Source organism: Topomyia yanbarensis, chromosome 3, assembly GCF_030247195.1.
Source record: "Topomyia yanbarensis strain Yona2022 chromosome 3, ASM3024719v1, whole genome shotgun sequence".
Classification (NCBI taxonomy): domain Eukaryota; kingdom Metazoa; phylum Arthropoda; class Insecta; order Diptera; family Culicidae; genus Topomyia; species Topomyia yanbarensis.
The window spans coordinates 414974134-414994715 of NC_080672.1; the positions used below are offsets into that span (position 1 = coordinate 414974134).

Below are 20582 nucleotides of genomic sequence, written 5' to 3' on the forward strand. Positions count from 1 at the left end.
TGACGGTTTTACAGATGGTTGATGACTGCTTTCCATTCATTTTCGGCCTCGACTTCCCTAAATTGTGAACAATTGCTTAATGCTCCTTTTATATCTCCCATCTCACATCGCATTCCGATGTAGCAACTTACAACTATGTTGCGCTAGCCGGTGACACTCATTGTGTGCATTAGCGCGTTTTGATTTTCTTTTAGCTTGCGGATTTGCTCCAACAGCTCTTGGGCATTAAGTTCTTGTACCATATTTCCATAAATTAATCTTTTTGACTGCTGCAAATTCAACGTTTTGAATTGTTGATCTAAGTTTAACACTTCGTAATCTTTCAAAGATTTACTTCGAACCAATGCACAGTGGTCAAAATGTGTATATTCATGCCTTTAATTATTTAGCGGAAAAACTATAAGGTTCTGTGTTTTGGTGACTTCGGAAAAGTTGTTGGAGCTACCAAGGCGGATTTTCGGAAGTAGACAGCCATGTTCCAAAATACAGTGTAAAGACATTTCTGAAATCTAACTTTTTATTGGTTGCAGATAGACAGTTTCAGTCTTCGGCAAAGTTGTAGAGAATATTATTTTTAGCAAATCTTTCATAAGAACTGACTCTCTAACTATAGCCGTTCCAATGTTATGCGGTGTTTTCATGAGGACCCCCTTCAAAATTGGTTTTTTTCATGATAACTCTTGTCGTATTTATTTCTCTACAAATATGTGTTCCGAAATGTTTTAGATATTACGAAAATGCATAACTTTGTTGAATATTTCAAGACGATATTATGTTTTCGGAGAGAATTAAAGCTTTTTTTATGATTAATATTATCAAACTTCATAGCCAGTTTTCTCAAAAAGTTGCAAAAATATGCAGATGAAATATTGTTATTTTGAAACTATCATAAATCTCCTACAAAAGCCTTAAGGAATGGTTTGTATCCGATAGTATCCTAAGATGTTATGATCGAATGAAATTGTGAGTATATGAGTTTTTTCGGCGACACTCCGATGCTTGGTGCTCATGGAAGGCGTTACACAAATATACAAACTCATTCTGAAGAAGCGTTTATCTGTTACGTAATTAAAGAAAAAAATTAAAACAAAGGTACCTCAATGCACTTGATGTGCACTGAATGATGGCTGCTTGATAGTTTTATGCACGACCTTAAATGTCTGATCTTTACGTTACGATCTTTACTCTTCAGTTGAAAATCATAATCTCCTTGTTTAACTTGAATGAATTGGGAACCAGCTTTCTATTCGATTAAATGTGTTGTACCCTTAAATCTACGACTATTTCTGTCAGCTTTTGACATAGGAGTGAGAACTGACCACATTCGTGGTGTTTTCGGAGACTTGTCAAGCGATACCAACTGGGAATGTTTCCGTCGAATTTGGGGATGGACTTAATCGGGTCCGGGATTTTGAACAGTGTTTTAATATTCATTGCTGGACTGTAATATTGTTGCGTATTACTGGTTGCTCGATTAGCAGCTAGCGTATCAACACATTGTTGTTGTTGGAATTGTTGGGTGCGTATTGCATCCAACATTTTAGCCATATTTTCGACTTGAGTGGATAGATTATCAATTTTGGTTTTCTTGTAATAGCTTATTTGTAAGTCTGAGGCGTTTCCGACAGAAATATGTAAAAATTTCGCGCTTTCGTCACTGAATAATTCAGAATCAGAGTTACTTTCGTTTGTTATTTTGGCCGATTGTAGTGCGCGTCTCGTTATTTTAAGAGCATTTAATTTAATTTATTTTAGCCATATTTTCGACTTGGGTGGATAGATTATCCATTTTGGTTTTCTCGTTATTGCTTATCGTCAGGTTTTATAAGTCTGGGGCGATTCCGACATGAATGTGTGACAATTTCGCGCTTTCGTCACTGAATAGCTCAGAATCAGAGCTACTTTCGTATGTTATTTTGGTTGATTGCAGCGCGCGTCTCGTTATTTCAATTATTTCTTGGCTTTTGGCATCGAACCGTTTGAGGATAGTCGTAGGAATAAAATGATAGTCACGACAATTGCTACTTGATGCTTAGAGCGGTTTCTTCTTCGTTCCTATCACCTTTTCGTCTAATCTATTACTATCTTTGAAAGTTAAATTTGAGTTTGACATACGATGGCCTAATAGTGGTTTTGTCTTTGCTAATATGCTCCCTGAACTCCCTGTGTGTGAAACTTTCGTCTAAAAGAATTAAATTTTAACCGCTGCTGTAATAGTCTATCGAAAATATCTTATTTATCTTCTAATACAAGTGTTTTTTGTGCAGTGGGTTCTATTTGGCAAATTCGATTTGATTTTCTATGCTCTCTGAACGGTAAACGAACAGGTATATGATGAATATTGGACTGTTTCTGTAGTCTATTCGCAATGTATTATCTATCTCCATATGACCGTTTTTATCCTGCAGCAACTTTGTGCGCCCATTTTAAGTTTTGTGTTTTTCAAAGTATTAACTACTTTCTGTTGAATTACTACGCTAATGGCTCGGTTCTTCTTTTACAGGTAACTTTGCGCCAGTAGTAAACGGGACATTCTTTATAAGAATTACTCATTAGTTCCAACTTGGCTCAGACTAATTTTATTTAATCATGGTCACTAACGTGAGTTAAACGTTTTGCCACTGTACTTACTTTAAAAAAAACTAAACGTTCTTGTTGCACAGTTAAACTTTGACTGACTTTATTCTTGTTAATTACTTTACACCTAACCGACGATCAGTATATAATTACAGACATCTTTGAGATGTTGGACGAAATACAGTCAAGTTTTTAAAGCGTTAACCACTTCGTTGAGACCATTTTGTGCTGGAATTTTTTTTCTGTTGTCAAAAAAGTGTTCCCTATTCTATTGTTACTCGTCTTTAAAGCGTTAACCACTTCGCTGTGACCATTTTGTGGTAGACAATCTATTCTTTATTCGTTCAAGTACCAAATACTACTTTGTGCACATTTTATGTTGGACGAATCATGCTCATTTTACTTTATCATTTTTATTTCTCTTATTTTTCAATATTCATCAAAGATGCAGCGGATTTTTGTTTCCTTTTTTAAGTTTCGTATATTTTGGTTTATTATTATTGTATAAAATAATTTCGGTGATCAATTTTGATGAAAATTTCTTTCTTTAGTAATTAAAGTGTCAACAACTTTTGTGTGACCATTTTGTGGTGGAAAATGTTATTGTTTAGTTTGTAAAACTTCAACTTTATTGCGATTTTTTATCTAGGAAGATTATATTGTTCCCTGTTACTCAAGTCTCTAAAGCGTTAACTACTTCGCTTTGACCATTTTATGGTAGACAAACTATTCTTTATTCTTTTAAGTACTAACTACTTTGTACACATTTTATGTTAGACGAACTATGTTCATTTTACTGTAATCATTAAAGCATTTTCTATTGTTCTGTGATTAAGCAATCTTCATCAAAGATTCAACAGATTTTTGCGCCCATTTTATGGTTCGTATTTTTGGTTTATTTCCATTGCATTACCTAGTTTCTGTGACCGATTTTGGTGAGAATTTTATTCTTTAGTATTTAAAGCGTCAACAACTTTTGTGTGACCATTGTTTGGTACGTGATTTTTCTCTAGTGTTTGAAAACTCAAAAACTACATATTCAATATTAATACTTACTTTTGGGAACAGGACCAACGATGCTGACCCGAATGGTGGCCAGAAGACAACTAAAATTTGATATAGGTTTGACACTTCCAATTCAAGCGATTTTATGCGCTTGGCATTTTGCCGCAATCTCCAGGCTCCGTCAATGGAATATGACGCCACGTCGTGAGTGTTCAATTATTACAGTGTCTCCAAATGACCACATGTTTGTTGTGTTGGTTTTCTAATTCCCAATCATTCATATTGTACAATGTTTTGTTCTAGTTATTAAGTCTAGTTATCTAAGGAGATAAAATTGTTCCCTATTCTATTATTATAGTCTGAAAGTTATCAATTAGCTTCGTTCCCGCTCTCGCATGGACCGTTGAACATTGGGTTGAAATTAAAACTGAACTGAAGAATAGGCCCGCACCCTATTCCACTAACCGGACGTGATATAAAATCGACTTCTCCGATTGACAACAGAACAAGAACTGATCTTTATTTTATTCAAATAATCTTACAGAGTTATTGTGTTTACGATTGGTGCCGTGTGCATCACTTCATGGCTAGTCCTTCTTGGGGTGCACCGGGATCGCTGACTAAGCGGGCGTCGGATGACGCCGCTCACCGTTTAGACCGCTACACAATGTTTTGATTTAGGCGAACTCGTCTCGTCGCGTCCTCCAGTTCCTGGATTCTTCTAGCGTTTCGCCTCCATCTCCAAATGATGATGGCAATAATAACTGCCAGCAACAGCAGGCCGTCTATGGTGTATCCTGCTGCTTCGTGTGTGGATATCTCGTTCTCCACGGTGATATCGGAGCTCGCCTCGAATGGCCACATTGTTGTTGGTTGATGTTGCTATGAATGGCACCGCATTGTAGCGGTACGATCGAAGTAGACTCTGGGGTCAGGTTCAAATTGTTGAGTGCGCATTTCTCACCGACAATGCGCTCGAATCGTTGCTGGGTGGTGCCTACTCGCTGACAATGCTCGGGAGGGCACATTTTCCGCTGAGCTGGAACTTATTGTCCAGCATTCCGTCGTTGGGTTCGATTATAGCGAAGTTGGGATTGCTGACATCTCTTCGTATCACATAGCAACTGATGGGTTTGCATTTGGCTACTTCCAGTTTGTTTCGCTAGCGTTTCGTTATTTTCTTATTTTTTGGTAATATTTGTGCAATGCCATATTGGCGGTTATACGATGCTGCTTTGACTTTTGTAGGTGGACAATTCTTGTCCGTCCCCAAGTGCTGTTGTTAGGATAATTTTAATTGTTTCGAGATCGCTAGGGTTTCCTGCCAGGCACAGAATACCTTTGGCTTTCCCAAAAATCTTGTTACTCACCGTAATGACGTACATTTTATAATGTTGTTTTTAAAAACACCTCTTTTGAAATTATTAAGAGTTTCTTCTGCCGTTTCTAACCATCCGTTCAGTTGTTTGCGGTTTACCATCAAAAGTAGGTAGCATTTCAATCGGGTCGGGAATTCTAAATAAGTTTTCAAAGTTGGCTTGCGCAGCGTGTGTAAAAGCTACGGGGATTGATGGTGTTGTCCTAATGTTTAGAGGCCTGGTCGTCAAGTTGCTCCAACAGACGGCGGTGATCAGAAATCCTCTGTACTTTGGTAGTCACCCAAAGATGGTAAATATGTGTGATATTTTTTTTTGATTTATCACAAGCATTGTTTTTTCGTGTTGTCACTCGACTCGACGCCTACTTGGCTGCGACAGTTACGGAGTCGTGACCGTGATACAATTTTTTTAAAAAGCTACTTTTATTATTGCACTTAGGTTTATTGCAATCTGCTTCCTTGAGCACACACATTAGACTGACTTTAAATGAGGTTAATTAATTCGATTTGTTACACGCATCTTTCATTGATGTAGGGCATTGCGATCTTATAACCTGTCCGATTGGTTCATTTTGTCAAACTTCAAAAAAGACTTTTAGTCCCATTTTTTATAGAACTGGTCACAATTTGGTTATTCAGATTGATCATTAACGATAATGAAAATTGAATTTCCTTAAAGAAATCTTCAGTTTCGTTGGTTTTTTGTCTCAGCTTAAAAAGATCTTTGGTCAAAGTGACCTCGTCCCTTTTATCGCTGTAATGTGTAATTAAATTGACATTAATACTAGGCCAATCTGTCTCAGTGCAATAGAACTCTAAAACGTCATCTGTCTCTCCGATGATCTTTGCTCGGAAGGTGAAAAGCTCAACAGTATATTTAAGCTGGAGTGTTTTTAACTCTCTCGATTTCGGGCATAAGGCCGTCGATTAACCGAATGCAGTTTGATTAGATTATCATCAAATGGGGGTAGGATCTGAATGATTTGTGGAGTTTGCAATGATCAAATAATCTGCTTCGTGACCAGCAATTTGCTATTGCGCTGATTCTAACTCGACAATGGGTTGGCCGCGCTGTTGCATACCGATTATTAGTTCGCGCACTACTTGATTTTCATCGAATCTTTGAGTCATTTTTCACGAAATGAGTTTTAGTAATTTTAAAGAAGCTAACAATTCCTACTATTCACTTATATTGATTAAATAAAATGGTCTAGTTGGTAAACTTAAGGTTACTCACAGTTTTATCCGATGTTCCCTCGGACGCGTTGTTCGATATTCTCTCGAACGATTCTGATAAAGCGGAGTCGGTGATTTCGGATTTTACTGCACTACTTTAACCTACTGCGTGCCAGGACTGCCGACTGCGCCACTTATGAATCTTATCTTCTAGGTTAAATTATAAAAATGAAAAACGGTCTGTTTACCACTGAAGTCTAACTCCAACTATCCGCTTTGCTCCAATTTGGTTATAATCGAACCTCAAGCTATCTGCTATCTCTATCAAAGTGAACGTCTATACTATTGTTACTCTAGTCTTTACAGCGTTAATCACTTCGATGTGACCATTTTTTTGATTCAATTAAAAATAATATTTACACAATCAGAAATCGTTTGTTGGAAAAAATAACAAATTATTCAGTCATTCGTAACCGAGCGCTCTTTCGTTACACACGCGAGTTGTTTGTTATAACATTAGCTTGAGTTAGGCGATACCAGTGTAGGTGTTTATCCCAGCAAGGGCTGGAGTATAAACATTATAAACGTTAAATTGTGTCAGACAGTGCAGTGTAGTACGGTGCTAAACAGTTTTCTTACCTGAAGGACGGCTTTGTTTAGACGAGCTATATCAATTCTCTACTGTGTGAAGGTCACGCGGGTGACGGATAAAACAAACGAAGGATCAATTCAGCTATCAGCTTGTCAGGAACCAACTGGTGAAGTGTTTCGTTTTTTACTTATCGATTTTTTTATTGCCTTTGATTTTTTTAAATTTTGATTCAAGTTAAATAGTACGGTCGAGCGTGTTGCTCCCGCAACAAAATGGATTAAGGAGAAGGATCTCCCTCCAAAGATGAATCTTTTGGGGAAGAAGAACACTTATTTGATTCGGAGACAGAAGTTGTTACTTCCGACCCACCATCCCCACTTCGCCCCAATGTCTCGAAGAACCCCGGCCCAAAAATAAACCTTTAAACAGCATAACTGCTGCGCGGGAGCTGACAAAACGTTACTCGGCCGTAACCGAGATTAAAAAGATTCAGTCAGATAAACTGCGCATAGTCGTTACTGACTTGAAACAGGCTAATAATATCATTAGCAATAGCCTCTTTACGATGGAGTATCGCGTCTACATTCCTTTTCGTGATGTGGAGATTGACGGTGTGGTAAGTGATGCGGGTCTACCTGTCGATGATCTGATGAATGATGGGGTTGACCGTTTTAAGAACCCTAACCTTCAATCAGACGGCGAATGAACCATGAGTTGCATCAGCTATTGGGGGACCCGCCCATCTGTCATACCGCGAAAATCGGACGACTACGGTGGGCCGGGCACGTAGCCAGAATGTCGGACAATAGCCCGGTGAAAACGGTTCTCAATTGCAATCCGACCGGTACAAGAAGACGTGGCGCGCAGCGAGCACGATGGATCGACCAGGTGGAAGACGATTTGCGAACCCTTCGCAGACTGCGTGGCTGGCGACGCGCGGCCATGGACCGAGTGGAATGGAGGAACCTTTTGTATACGGCACAGGCCACTTCGGCCTTAATCTGTTAATAAATAAATAAAACCTTTAATCAGTTAAGATTTTGAAGTGCAAGCAATTGCACTCAAAGTCCATAGAAGATGGGAATTACTATCCTTCAGACTCGTTTCGCGTAACCTTCGCTGGATCTGCACTTCCAAGCTACGTTGAAGTGGGAGGAGCTCGTCTACCTGTGAGTCTGTTTGTACCGAGGATCATGAATTGTTTCAATTGCAAGCAGCTAGGTCATACGGCCACCTACTGTAGTAACAAGCAACGATGCGGTAAATAATCAAGTAGTTGTAGTACTCATCAGTCTTTACTTCCTTTTCCCGACACAGGAGGGCACTAAGTAAACACACCTAAAAAGAAAATAGTCTTCTGAGCATTGGAGAGTAATTTTGAAGATCGATTATATGAAACATGTTGTGATCGCTAATTTTCAGAAAGCCGTATTCTTCCATCATCATAGCTAGGAGATCTGGGTTGTTGTTAAGGTCTGTAATTTCGATTGAATGCGGTGATCCTGTAGATAGAGAGATGCTAGTTACTCGAATAATAATGTGTGGATGTCCCATGGTGGAAGGTATCTGTAATACAGAAGATGAATTATTAGAATTTTAATGTGGTTGATCTTGGGTGATAATGAAGGACTTGTACTCGAACAATTACCTACGAATTCGGCGTAACTGTATCTTGTGTAATTTACGTTCTCTATCCTCTGTATAGGTTTGATTTCGGTCGATAGACAGCAACCAAACCGAAGATGTCATTTGTTTTTTTTAATTTAATACGTCTTCCGTTATTGAGAACGAATTTCACTTAAAGCTTTAAAGCGTTAACCACTTCGCTGTGACCATTCTATGCTAGGTAAACTTGTCTCTATATAATTATAGATGCGGGAACGCGTTCGATTTCATATAAGGAAAATTCGACAAACTAACTACTAAGCCTACTAAAGTACAACTGAGCGCATATGCGGTCGATAATACTAAAAAGTTGAAAATATTTCCATTTTGACGCATCGGCGGACTCTCTTGTGCATTGTAAATGTACAAAATTATTGATTTTCAACGGCCAACAATTTCCTCTGCAATATAAAACTTATCACGACGAGGAGAGACGGTTTTCAGGAGCACAAGTCCAGCGCTGTCACGACGGCGACGAGACGGTTTTAACACGGCAGCGGACAACACTGTCACGACGATGATGCGAATGGTTTCAAAGTAGATCTGCTGTGCTGTGGACTTATTGAATGGAGCTATACCTTAGTTCACCGTTGACTGTCCTTTGTGTGGTTTCCTTTTGTTGTCTGAGAACTCTGGAGTTGGTATCACTTTGAAACTTGCTTTATTTGAAAAATGTTTGCAATAGTTATCTTAAAGCTACGTGTTACCCGCGCGATTCATATATTGTCGCGGAAAAATTTGTCCCTTTTTGTTCTAACGTTTTTCCCTATTCTCCTATCTTACGGCGTAAATTTCCTGTGGCCTTAGAAGGGCTCATTTTTTATTTGTTTACTTATATATTTGGTCCTGCCTCTTCAAGACTGGACTTACCCAACCAAATTATGGATTTTTGTTTACATTCCTAGTCCAGTCACGTAAGGTTTCACAAATGTGTGGTTACGTTTGTAACGCTTTCTAAAAATTTATTACTATCCTATCTTGCAGATAAAGTGAGAAGGAAAAACCAAACGGACCGCATATGGCATGCTTATGTGAAATAGGCGCGGGAGGTCGGTAAATAGGCAGAGTAATCCATTTTCATTCCATTATCGGGATTTTAAGATCAACATCAAACTTCCCTACGCGATGCGTCGATGCATTTCTTACACTATGAATTGCAATGACCAATAATCTCATTTGCGCGGCAACAGAACTCATTACGAAAAGTTGAAAACATTTCCGCCTTGAAGCATCAGCGGACGCCCCTGCGCATTGTAAATGTAAAAAAATAACTGATGGTTTTCAACAAACCAATAACTTCCCCTTCAACGATAGCAAGTGATCGCTAACATTTTGCTTGCAATCCTTTCCTATAGCAAGCGAAAAAAGAACTGACACATATTCCAATCTTGCAAATATAAGCCATGAATGTCGTACACTACATTAATTTTGAACCGCTCTGTTATGAACTTTGTTTGCAGCAGTTGCAATGCAACAGATGATGAAAGTTAGACAGACGGGCCATTCATTTAACAGGCCAACATTTAACAGAAACCCTCAGCAACGCGAGTATTTACATTTTTCCTTTTATGATGAGTCGTTGCTGCACATTCGTGTTTCCACATTTTACAAATAAAACCAAAAAATATTAATTGAATTTAAATTTTTGGAAGTATATAAAAAACGTTCCTGGATACGAGATACCTGGCGGCTTCGAAATCGACATGGTGCTCATACACATACTTCAAAATGAGCTTAGAAGGTTATAGGATGTTATTGAAACTCATCCGTCCAAAGCTTTCCAAGGAAAGTTTGAGTGCTACGCATTCATTTGGCAATGCCACTGAGGAATCTCGCTACTGGTGACTCGCACCCATTAATAGCTTACCAATTTGTAGTTGGCGTTTCCACAGCCTGTAATGTCATCTGTGACACAATACAAGCTATTTGGGACATCTTATCCCCAACGTATTCGCCGGAAACTACCGGTCAAATTTAAAATAACATCGCAGTCGAATGGTTCAAGATGTATCAAATACCACTTTGTCTCGGGATTATTAATGGTAAACACGTAAAATTTTAAAATTTTCCATGTCATGGAACCTAGTTACATAACTACAAGAAAGACTTTTCATTCGTTCTATTTGCTGTATGTGACACTAATTGTAGATTGTAATCTCAACCCATGCTGTTTCAACAATCAACACAGTGAGATTTCACACTGATCAACTCCTCTATCTCCTCATCATCTCTATCACTTCAGCATTTTATTTGCTGGGTCATTAAATTCTGCTAAAAACTAAACAGATACAAAACAGAATAAAATGTTATTTCCAAAAACACCTCTTAAGATGTTTGACTTTTCATTCGCCTTTTTGCACTATATTGCCCATCCCTTGGCCCTAGAAACTGTTGTTTTCCCCATGCATTTAACATAGCTTTGAAGACTCCAGTATGTTGGGTCAGTATTTGTTCGAGATGTGAATATCTCTTGTGTTCATGGGGGTGGGTGTCGCCACCTGCTTTCAGACGTCTGAATTGGAGGGGGATGAGCAGCTATGGACTGAAGTGTGTTCTTGGGTGTTGTTTTGGTGCAAACTGTTATTTTTCTTAGGAATGCATTATTGATAGTGTCGATCTTCGCCAAATTTGACTTACAGGCAGAGCTGTATACGCTAGCGCCGTATCCGATAAGACTCTGGAAGAAAGTAAGTTATGCCATGTTGAGGGTCGTAGGATGGCTCCCGGATTTGGTACCGCTGATAACTTTGATGATGTTTAGGCGTTCTGTCGACTTCTGGATGAGTTCCCGTGTGTGCGGCCCGAATCTAGTGAATCTGTCAATTAGTAGCCTGTTTCAATCAGTTCACCTCAAATTTCAATTTTACAGTGCCCTTGGTGCGTTTAGGAATAGAATGCCTCCTGACTTCTGCGCGTTGATGGTGAAGTTCAGCTCTGCAGCAGCTTCAGCGAACAGTTTTACGTATCAATTGCCTCGTTCGTTGATTTCTTCTATGATTTACTCCAAACGATAGCATGATTTTCTCCAGTTCCGCTAATTTGAATGCATTAAAAGCATTGGATAGATCAGCAAAGATGATAGCCACAGTCATATTTTCTCGTTTTGTGACGAACAACTTGTTTGTTGCGTATTCCGTTTCAGCGGAGTGTACGAAATTCCGTCTGGATCTGTCGCGATCGGAGATGTTTTGTTACCTAAAAAGAGGTAGGTGTTAGTATGGCGTAGTTGGGTAGGTAAGAAGGAGTGGGATCAATCTTGAATTCTACTGGGAAGTACTTGTTTAGAAAAGCTAGTGCAATCTCACGATTTCTGGTCTTCTTCGTTCCGGTGAGTTCTCTAAGTTTGTCCCAGATTACTTTAGTGTCTGATTGGTTTGAAGTAGTTAATCTTACCGACTAAACTTAAACCTCTTGTATCTTGCCATCTGCATCCTTCCCGGGCCATCGTTACACCATAAAAACATTGTTCCTAAAATCGTGAATAAAGTACCATGAATTATGGAACATTTACGTTTTCACGTTACGAAAACAGGACTATGAACGAAAATCATGCATTTTAAAACTATGTTCAATTTTGCTTCAGTAACGCCCTCATAACACTTTTATTGGTGGAAACATTTGTTTTTGTTTTGTGAAATTCAGTCACGGTTTCCTTGTCATTACCAAACCGATTTTCTATATGTGAACTAGTTCACAACTTTATGTTCACTAATCTCAGTTGACTCATAATGTTATTCATAGATAGTTCGCAAAACCAAAACATTGTGGATATGTTCTCGTGCTCTATTTTACGAAGCTCGGAATCCATTCAATCCCCGTGAACTAATTCATGATGCCTAATATATTAGACACGACTTACCATTCGTGCTCCTGAAATAGTTACAAAATCATGAAATATTATTAAATATTACTGACCATGCGTACCCGTGAAATAAATCACAAAATTATAAAATGTTATTCATGTCGTGAACTGGTTCATTTAATCTAGTATAATAGTCACAAGTTACTATTCGTGCTTGTGAAATAATTCACAAAGCCATCAAACATTATTCATGTAATCGTAAACACTTAACCACTTCGAAATTGACGATCCACTTGGGAACAATTTCACGATTCAATATCCGTGCTCGTGAAATTGGTCCCATGTTCATTACATATTATTCATGTCTTCATGAACTGGTTCATGATTTTTTATACATGATTCTATTTTGCGTGAAGATATCCCTAATCATATTCAATTTCATGGAACATGGTAATGAAATTTTCCCGTGAACTAATTTAAAAAAAATTTGGAGGATTAGTTGTGGAATCATTCTTGTGCCGTGTACTTTTTCATGAAATATCCAGCTGCTAGCGACCAAGAATAAGTACGAGCTATAGATGCAAAAAAACTATTAGGACTATTATCGTTATTCATTTGATGCGGTTCAGTGTGATGTCTGGATAGAAAACGAAAACTGCGCTGAGCGCCGCAAATCGTGTTAGTGATATAGTTTACAGAACAAGATCCCGCGAACCAATCACATTTTTATGATCCAGTTCACCTTGTCACGTTACTACGAATAAAAAACCGATAGTAACCAAAAAATAACAAATCTCGATAAGGCGAAGAGAAATTACGAATACCACGATGAAACTGCTGATATCATGTCACTTTACTCCAGGTATCAAATTCGAAAGTAAGCTCTAGAATACAATATCACGACAAGATGAACAGAAATTACAAAAATCGTGACTTAGGTTCTGAAATCATAAACATGAATCACACAACTCGTGACAAAAATATCAAAAATCGTCACTAAGGTCCTGAAATCATGAACATAAACATGAATCCCTACTCGTGACTAAAATATGACAGCAACATGAACAGAAATTATTAAAACCATGACAAAGTTCCTGCAATCATGGACATAATTCACATTATTCGTGATTAAAATATTTAAAACTGTGACTAGGATCCTGAAATTATGTACATGAATCACTTTACCCATGACTGAAATACCACGATAACGTGAATGGAAATTACTAAAATCGCGACTAAGATCCTGAAATCATGAACATAGATCCCGCCACTCTGATATAAAAATCGGATAGTAAACTCATGAATAAAATAGCGCGGTAGCGTGATAAGAAATAACAAACATCGGGAATTAGCTCCTGAAATCATTAAAATCGCTTGACTGTCGGCTGTGTACTCCCAAATTATGAACAAGACTCAACAAAAACTAAACATGTCCAGCAACAGGTACTCAACCAAACATTCGAATGTAACGCCATGTATATAGTCGGGGCGAATTTGTAGAAACCCAGAAAGTTTCATGGATACGAGGTCGATTATTCATAATTTCAGGAACTTGGTCACGGTTTTCGTAAATCATTCAGTTCACGAAATAGCGATCATTTTTTCATGAATTTTTGAACGGATTTTTTCCTTGTAGGCGCTACTTCAGTGGAGATTGTACTCATGCTCTTTTATTTTGTGTTAGTCGTTCCTGTTTTTTCCACTGATGCTTTTTCTTGCTTGCTGTCCAACCCTCTCGGTATATCTGACCTGATCAGGTCTGCTGCAAATATCGTCACCTGTTGAGACACGAACCCATCAGGAGGCGTCGACCATAATGATTTACATCTCTTTAAAACCACCTTAGCAGGGTTTCTTATCCTTCTTGGCGCTACTCGTTCCTATGTATTTGCTAGCGGCTGCTGAGAATTTCTCGGCGGCGGTATTTCTACCGATACCGATGGCCATTTTCGCGAGCCATTCAGCTGTCAGTTACTCTGACGGAGAGATCGGTTGTAAAATTTCTGCAGATAACGATGTCTCGTTTTTTTTCTGACATCATGCTTTTTCCTTAGATCCCGTTGCTAGCCCGCTGACCGACCTTTGCTGTGTAGCTGGTCTACGCACAACTAGTGCTAATATTAAAACATGCCGAAACGTGAACCGGCCCAGAGAATCCGACCAACATAACATACATCCCTTTCGAGCCACCTTCGTGGGGTTTCTTCCTTGGTTTTTTCAACGACTTGTTTCTAGAGTGAATGAACTCGAATGACACTGCTCGCTGTATATTTTCATCCCTGAAAAGGAAGTTAATAATTTTTTAAAAGTAATTCAAAACCCTCATGGGATGGGTTTGAACCACGGGCCTGCTATTATGTCATGGACTACGCGCAACTTCTTGAATTTTCATCTCTCTGAAACTAGGGCTACCTAATATTTTTCCTCTATCAACATTCTGGTTAATTTTTCTGTATTCCTCTCTAAGATGTGGATCATCGACTGAAAAGTTCTTAAATTTTCAACTGACATTACTTACGATTGCGACCTTTCTCGTTAGGGGCCGTACACAAATGACGTAGCTTTTTTCGGCGATTTTTGACCCCTACCTCCCCCCTCGTAACATTTGGTCACAAAGTTCTAACCTCCCCCTCGTAAATAACGTAGCATTTACCTACCTCCTCCCCTCGACCCATGCAAAGCGGCCGGGGGATGAAAAACAAATTATATGCTTTTCAATTATTTTAAATACATGTCCTTTCAAAATGTTTGTCGACTTTTATTATAACAGCAAATTGCGTGCAAAATAAGCCCATTTCATGACAAATATAGTGTTGATAGTTTTGTTTTGAATTTTATATGTCAAGGGGAGCATGAAGAGAAGTTCTCTCAGTTCACAATCCTGCAGCTGCCAATGATTCTAAGAAGCATACGTGCATCTAAATTACTAAACTTTGCTTGGTTGAATCCGAAGTGAAAATTTAATTCAGCTTCCAAAATAAGTTTACTAGTTAGCAGCATTAGCTAACTAATGTAGCAAGTTAAATCCGTATACAAAATCTTTTCGTATTTTTGCGAACTTGTAATTCCACGAATCGTAAAATTTACCTCATAAAAAACCGCATCAAAAGTAACTTGTTTGAATTTAAATTTATTTCTCTTGGGAATGGAGGATCATTAAATTGTTTTCTATAAACAATGAGTTTTAAACTTAGTGCTACATCGCACAACTTCTGACCCTACCCTCCCCCTCGTCACACTTCGTCACAAATTTGGTATACCCTCCCTACCCCCCAAAATACTACGTCATTTATGCGTGGCCCCTTAACGATTATCTGACGTTCGGGGCTACCGCTTCGGAAACTATTGCGATCTGTAACATTTGTTGATTCATTGTGTCGTCTCGAGTCGTGCATCGTACCTGTCGCTCCGGCTTCGGCGACCTCGGTAGAACCACAGTCTGAACCGTGAACTACTGCTGCAGTTGTTCTGGGCGTTGTCTCTTCAAACGGCGAGCTCAGCGCTTAAAACTCGGCGCTTTGAAGGCATTAAACAGAGCTACACCGTTCGCCTCTCCATCAGTTTTCTTCATTTTTTTCTTGACGAACACTTGCAATTGATCCGCTATGCTAACTTTTTCGTTTGAACCCTTCGGTTTTTGTGGACCATACTGCTGTACTTGTACTTGTACTGACCAGTTGACATTTCTGCATTAGCGTCCCCGCGTCCCATATTTTCGTGCTCTTGTGGGCTTCGGTCGGCAGTTGTCCATTGCACGATTGTACCTGAGATAGTTCAGGTAAAGTACCGGCTTACTGATGAATAGGCGTACTGAGTTGATGCAACAGAAAAGATCCTGTGTGTTTCAATTTTCATTCCTGACTCGTAACGATGCAGTCGTTTGGTTGATGACCAAGATTGGACTTGACTTGAGATACTCTCTTGGATTTCATCGATGCTCATGTCACTTGACACTCCAGCTGTTACCGACACGAAGTTTCGAGGAATGTTCGCCTTGTAGTTGTTTTTGCGCAGTACTGGATCAAATTATAACTTTTGCCAGTTTAAAAGCATTTAAAGAAAATCATTACGTAAAAAGTCACGTGGAAAAACACCTTTCGCGATGACGAACTGAACAATTTTCCAATCGAAAGCCTACTTCGATCGAATTGGACATTATTTGTTTAGTGTTGTTTGTTTCTATGAAAAATTGTCCGAATGACAGTTAAAAGACAATTAGAGCATACCAATACTTGTTCAACCTAATCATAAAAAAAAACTGCTCTGAATGAGCATCACTGACAACAGTATTGTTTCGAGAAACTGGTTTAACTATATTGTTCTGAGGAATTTGCTTTTCTGCGATTTATAGAAAATAAAGATTTGGAATTCTAGACGATCAAACACTTCAACATCTTATGTGCTACAATTTTTGACCGGCTTTGAGAACTGTGAAGTTCCAATCCTTGTGAGACGCGTAAACAGCTAGGTACCAGTAAGCGAAATACCAATGGCTATACCAAATAATATGGCTCAAGCAGTTGTATATGGGTTAGCTGATTCTTTCGTCCTTGAGTTTGACAATTTGCACAAATTTTACCATCGTCCGAGGGACAGCAAAAATTTCTCTCAAATTCTTCCACTGACATACTACTACTACCTTTGTTCGCATATCACGTAACAGCTTTATTTTTTCATCTTAGAATAGTTTGTGTGTTCTGTTTCTTTGTTTTTTTTGTGTGTGTAGTTTCTTCACTTGTATTTTTTGTGTGTTTATATTAATCACTAATCTCTTCTTAATAATTCTGATCATCGTAATTAAAATCCATCTTGTTTGCGTTTTAATGCAGCATCATGCTTGGTCTCGCGCAGATTAACGAGTGTGCTCCAAGTAGCATTTGTTCTCTTAGTAAGTTTTGATCATAAAGTTAGGAAATATCTGGTTACCGTTTTTTAATCATTATAATCTTAGTTTGTATCTCATCTCTTTAGCTAAAGTATACGCACACCAATCGATTTTGTTCGCTAGAATTTAGTTCTTGTATTGTAAGGAGCATGCTTGTGTCTAATAAAAGGAAGAGAGGCAAATTACCTCTGCTCGGAAAAAAGTGTTTTGTTTTTTTTTTTCACTCTCTTAAATCGTTCATGACATCGTCCGGCACAAAATTTAAACATCCTCGAACATGACCGGAAGGTGGCGATGGCTGGAAGAATATTATTTGGCATGGCCATTACTAAGAACTGCAGGCAACACGTTTGCCTGCTGTACGGCGGCATTCAACGCATCGATTTCCTTCTTGATAAAAGCATCGACACCGCCGCCCAGATGATCGGAGCCGCTGTGGTTTTTAAGATCAACCCCAGCCTTGCTCTGCTGACGTTTGCGCAGCGTTTCGGCTGAGATGAAAATCTCATTATTTTCGTTCATACGCATGAGGTCGTCCTTAAGTTCAACGAATCCAGTGACGGTTTTATCTATCAACTCCTCGATGTTGCGTGTTTCCTGTTCGAACTTTTCCTTGATTAGATTAGATAGATTATCACTTTCCCTCTCAGTCTTACTGGTTGCTGCAACTGCGGCTGCTGCTGGTTGTTCGTTCGATTCCGCGTGGATACCGTTAGCGGCGGCGATTGCGGTGGCACTGCCATTGGAGGTGGTTCCATTTTGTACCGAGACACTGTGACCAGCTAGTAAACGAAACCCGTCGCTGGCGATGGTCATTGCATTCGGATAATCGCGGGTGGAATCGGTTACACGGTCATTAGCAACAGCAGCAGTAATGCTGACGGTGGTGGTAGCCGGAGACAAACGTTTCCGTTCGCCACGCGGTACAAGTTTCGTTAAAATAAATACAGTGATCAAAGCGACTAGATGAAGGCACATAAAAACATTCAGGTACATACGAAGACTAGCCTTAAACTCGAGTAAAACGAATGGAAATGTGGTGTAACCCATAAAAACACGCGTAACGAGACAAGTCAGGACGTCGTAAAGTATCCGCTTAAATGCCGTATCCTGGAAGCGGTCGCGAAACAGTTTCCTCGCGACACGTGCCGACATCACAATAAACGCTCCGGTCGCAAACGTGATGTAGTATCCGGGGTAGAATCCGTGCCAGAGTGCACTCAAGCTGAACGTTAGGACCGTGCCGTAACGTTTCGGAACCCGCTCAAAAACCACCATCCGTAGCCACCGGTTCGTTCCGGCATTCCAGGAATTTATACAGTTGCGGAAGTTCGTACCGAACTCGAACGCCCACACGTCGATATTGGACACCATGTCCCAGCGAGGCGTAACGCCATCCTTCTCGTAGCCATTGAATCCGAGGCCCGAGTTGTTGCAGATGGCGTCCGACATTAGCCAGGCAAAGTAGTACTTGAAACGGACGGCCGTCGTGGCCATCATCATGTACCAGAAGGAGTAGAAGAAACCGGTGCTTTCCATAAAGCCGTCATCTGTGGAAAATGAAAACAGAGGTAGGTTATTTGAGTTATGAATATGATGACAGGCCATACATTTTTCAAGGGATTCGAACATTAGGGGTAAAGTATTGCAAATAAGAGTAACCGGTTCACACTTTGTTTTCTTTGTTTTGAATAAAGGGTAAGTATAAAGGTTCGTAATTTAAAGCCTACGAAAACAATCCTACGATTTATCAGCTCACCTTTCATAGCCTTTATCGGGTATATAGTAGCAAATTTGATGAAGATCAGAGCGCAAACTAAACTGGCGACCACCTTTTTCACGACTGCTTTCACGGGCGACGGTTCGTGTACAATTTTCTTATCGATGTCGTATTTTCCCTGTGAACGAGTGAAAAAGTACGCAATGAGAAAATAGCCAATCTGCTGAAGTAATGCAAAACAAGGTAAGGTTGGTAATAACATTATGGATTATACACCAGAGAGCAACAGCAGTTCGAGAGTGTGAGCACTATCAGAACCGTGCCAGCAGGGGTAGCGTGGAGTGCACCATAAACTTTAGAAACACCATAAATTTATTAGTTTAGTTGTAATGGGACTCTACCTCTCTCTCGGCTGTTTCATTATTCAAGAGAAATAAACCACCAGCCGAAAGCCGGGGTGGATGAACATAAGTGGAATTATGTTATTAGTTCGCCGTAACCGAAACTTACATTTGACACAGCCGTCTTCTTCAGGATGTGGTAGCCCTCGATGAAGTCGATGTAATCCTTATAGAAGACCAACGGTCCGGCCATCAGGCCTTGGAAGTGTAGTGTGTAGGAGAAGAACTCGAGCGCCGAGGGAAGCTTCCGGATTGCGTGCTGCTGCTGGCTGTCGGTGAGATCGCTTATCTCACGCGTGAAACCATCGTGGATGCTGAATGCTAAACTGGTAACCTTTTGGGTGATGATCATCAACGGACCGGTGATGTCCAGCGAGTACGAACCGTAATCGTAGTACTGCCGGTGTAGATGGATGCAGGATAGGTACGCCAGGGCGACCACCATGACGGTTCTGTAATCAGATAAAAAGTGCGTTTTAGTTAAATTAATTCTTCTGTAAATTCTGATTTCCGATAGAAATGTTGATAAGCAAAAATATAAGAATTGTATTATGGCGTTTTCGTTTTTTCTTGGTGCTACAATGGTGTAGTGCAAAGAAAGAGATAGACTGATTACACCCAAGTTTGAATGAGTGTAGCACCGACTACACCGGTGTAGTGCACTGTCAAAAACGAATATTAGGTTTTACCGAAGACTCCAAATCAAGAAGACTGATATCTCTTTCCTTCCCCCATACAAACGAGAAGCGACAAAGGTTACAGCGCCTCTATTGGAAGAAGGGAGGAAGCTTTATGTAAAAATGTATATGTGTGTGTGCATCACTATGGAAAGTACCACTTTTACCCGCAAGTGGCGTTGCTGTTACTGTCTCCGGATTCTGGACAGAGTTGCCAGTCTTCTTGATATGGAGTCTTCGGTTTTACACCAACCGACATAACCCCACAAAATGAGCCGGATGAACTTCGTTTGAGAATTCTCGGTGGTTTGTTTACATAGGAGTTACGTGAGTTCGAATGTGACAGATGAGCACCCGTTGCACTCGAACTCACCCAACTGCTAAAGTAAACAAACCACCGAGAATTGTCAAACGTGAACTTTATTCATCATGAGTTCATTCGTGTCGTCATCATGTAGAACTCAATGCCATAAGAACAAATATTGAATACTTTACGCTGACGTCACAAATGAACTGAGTGTTCATTTTTGACAGTTCGCTTGTACTGTTTACATGGACTTAGAAAAATTCTTTACGATTTCCTTCGAGCGAATCTAGTCGTCCACAAAATTTTCTAAGTCCATGTAAACAGTACAAGTGAACTGTCAAGAAAATTGAGGTTAACTGTATCAGTAAAGAACCTAATAATAAGCAAAAAGGACCTG

The 20582-nt window shown here is 39.5% G+C and overlaps 2 protein-coding genes across 9 annotated transcripts in view; one reads left to right on the forward strand and one right to left on the reverse strand.

The window, feature by feature from the left end:
* The window catches only part of LOC131690753 (condensin complex subunit 3), an 80361-nt gene that overhangs the window by 49343 nt on the left and 10436 nt on the right, over window positions 1–20582 (forward strand). The gene's annotated exons all lie outside the window — the stretch shown is intronic.
* Window positions 16836–20582, reverse strand: part of LOC131690754 (lysophospholipid acyltransferase 6) — a 143567-nt gene continuing 139820 nt past the window's right edge. For all 7 annotated transcript variants that reach the window (XM_058976728.1, XM_058976729.1, XM_058976731.1 and 4 more), the window contains exons 4-6: window positions 19311–19653; window positions 18840–18978; window positions 16836–18630 (exon numbers count right to left, since the gene is read on the reverse strand). In XM_058976728.1, the coding sequence (XP_058832711.1) occupies window positions 17390–18630; window positions 18840–18978; window positions 19311–19653 (1723 nt within the window). In that variant the 3' untranslated portion in view covers window positions 16836–17389. The remainder of the gene's footprint in view (window positions 18631–18839; window positions 18979–19310; window positions 19654–20582) is intronic.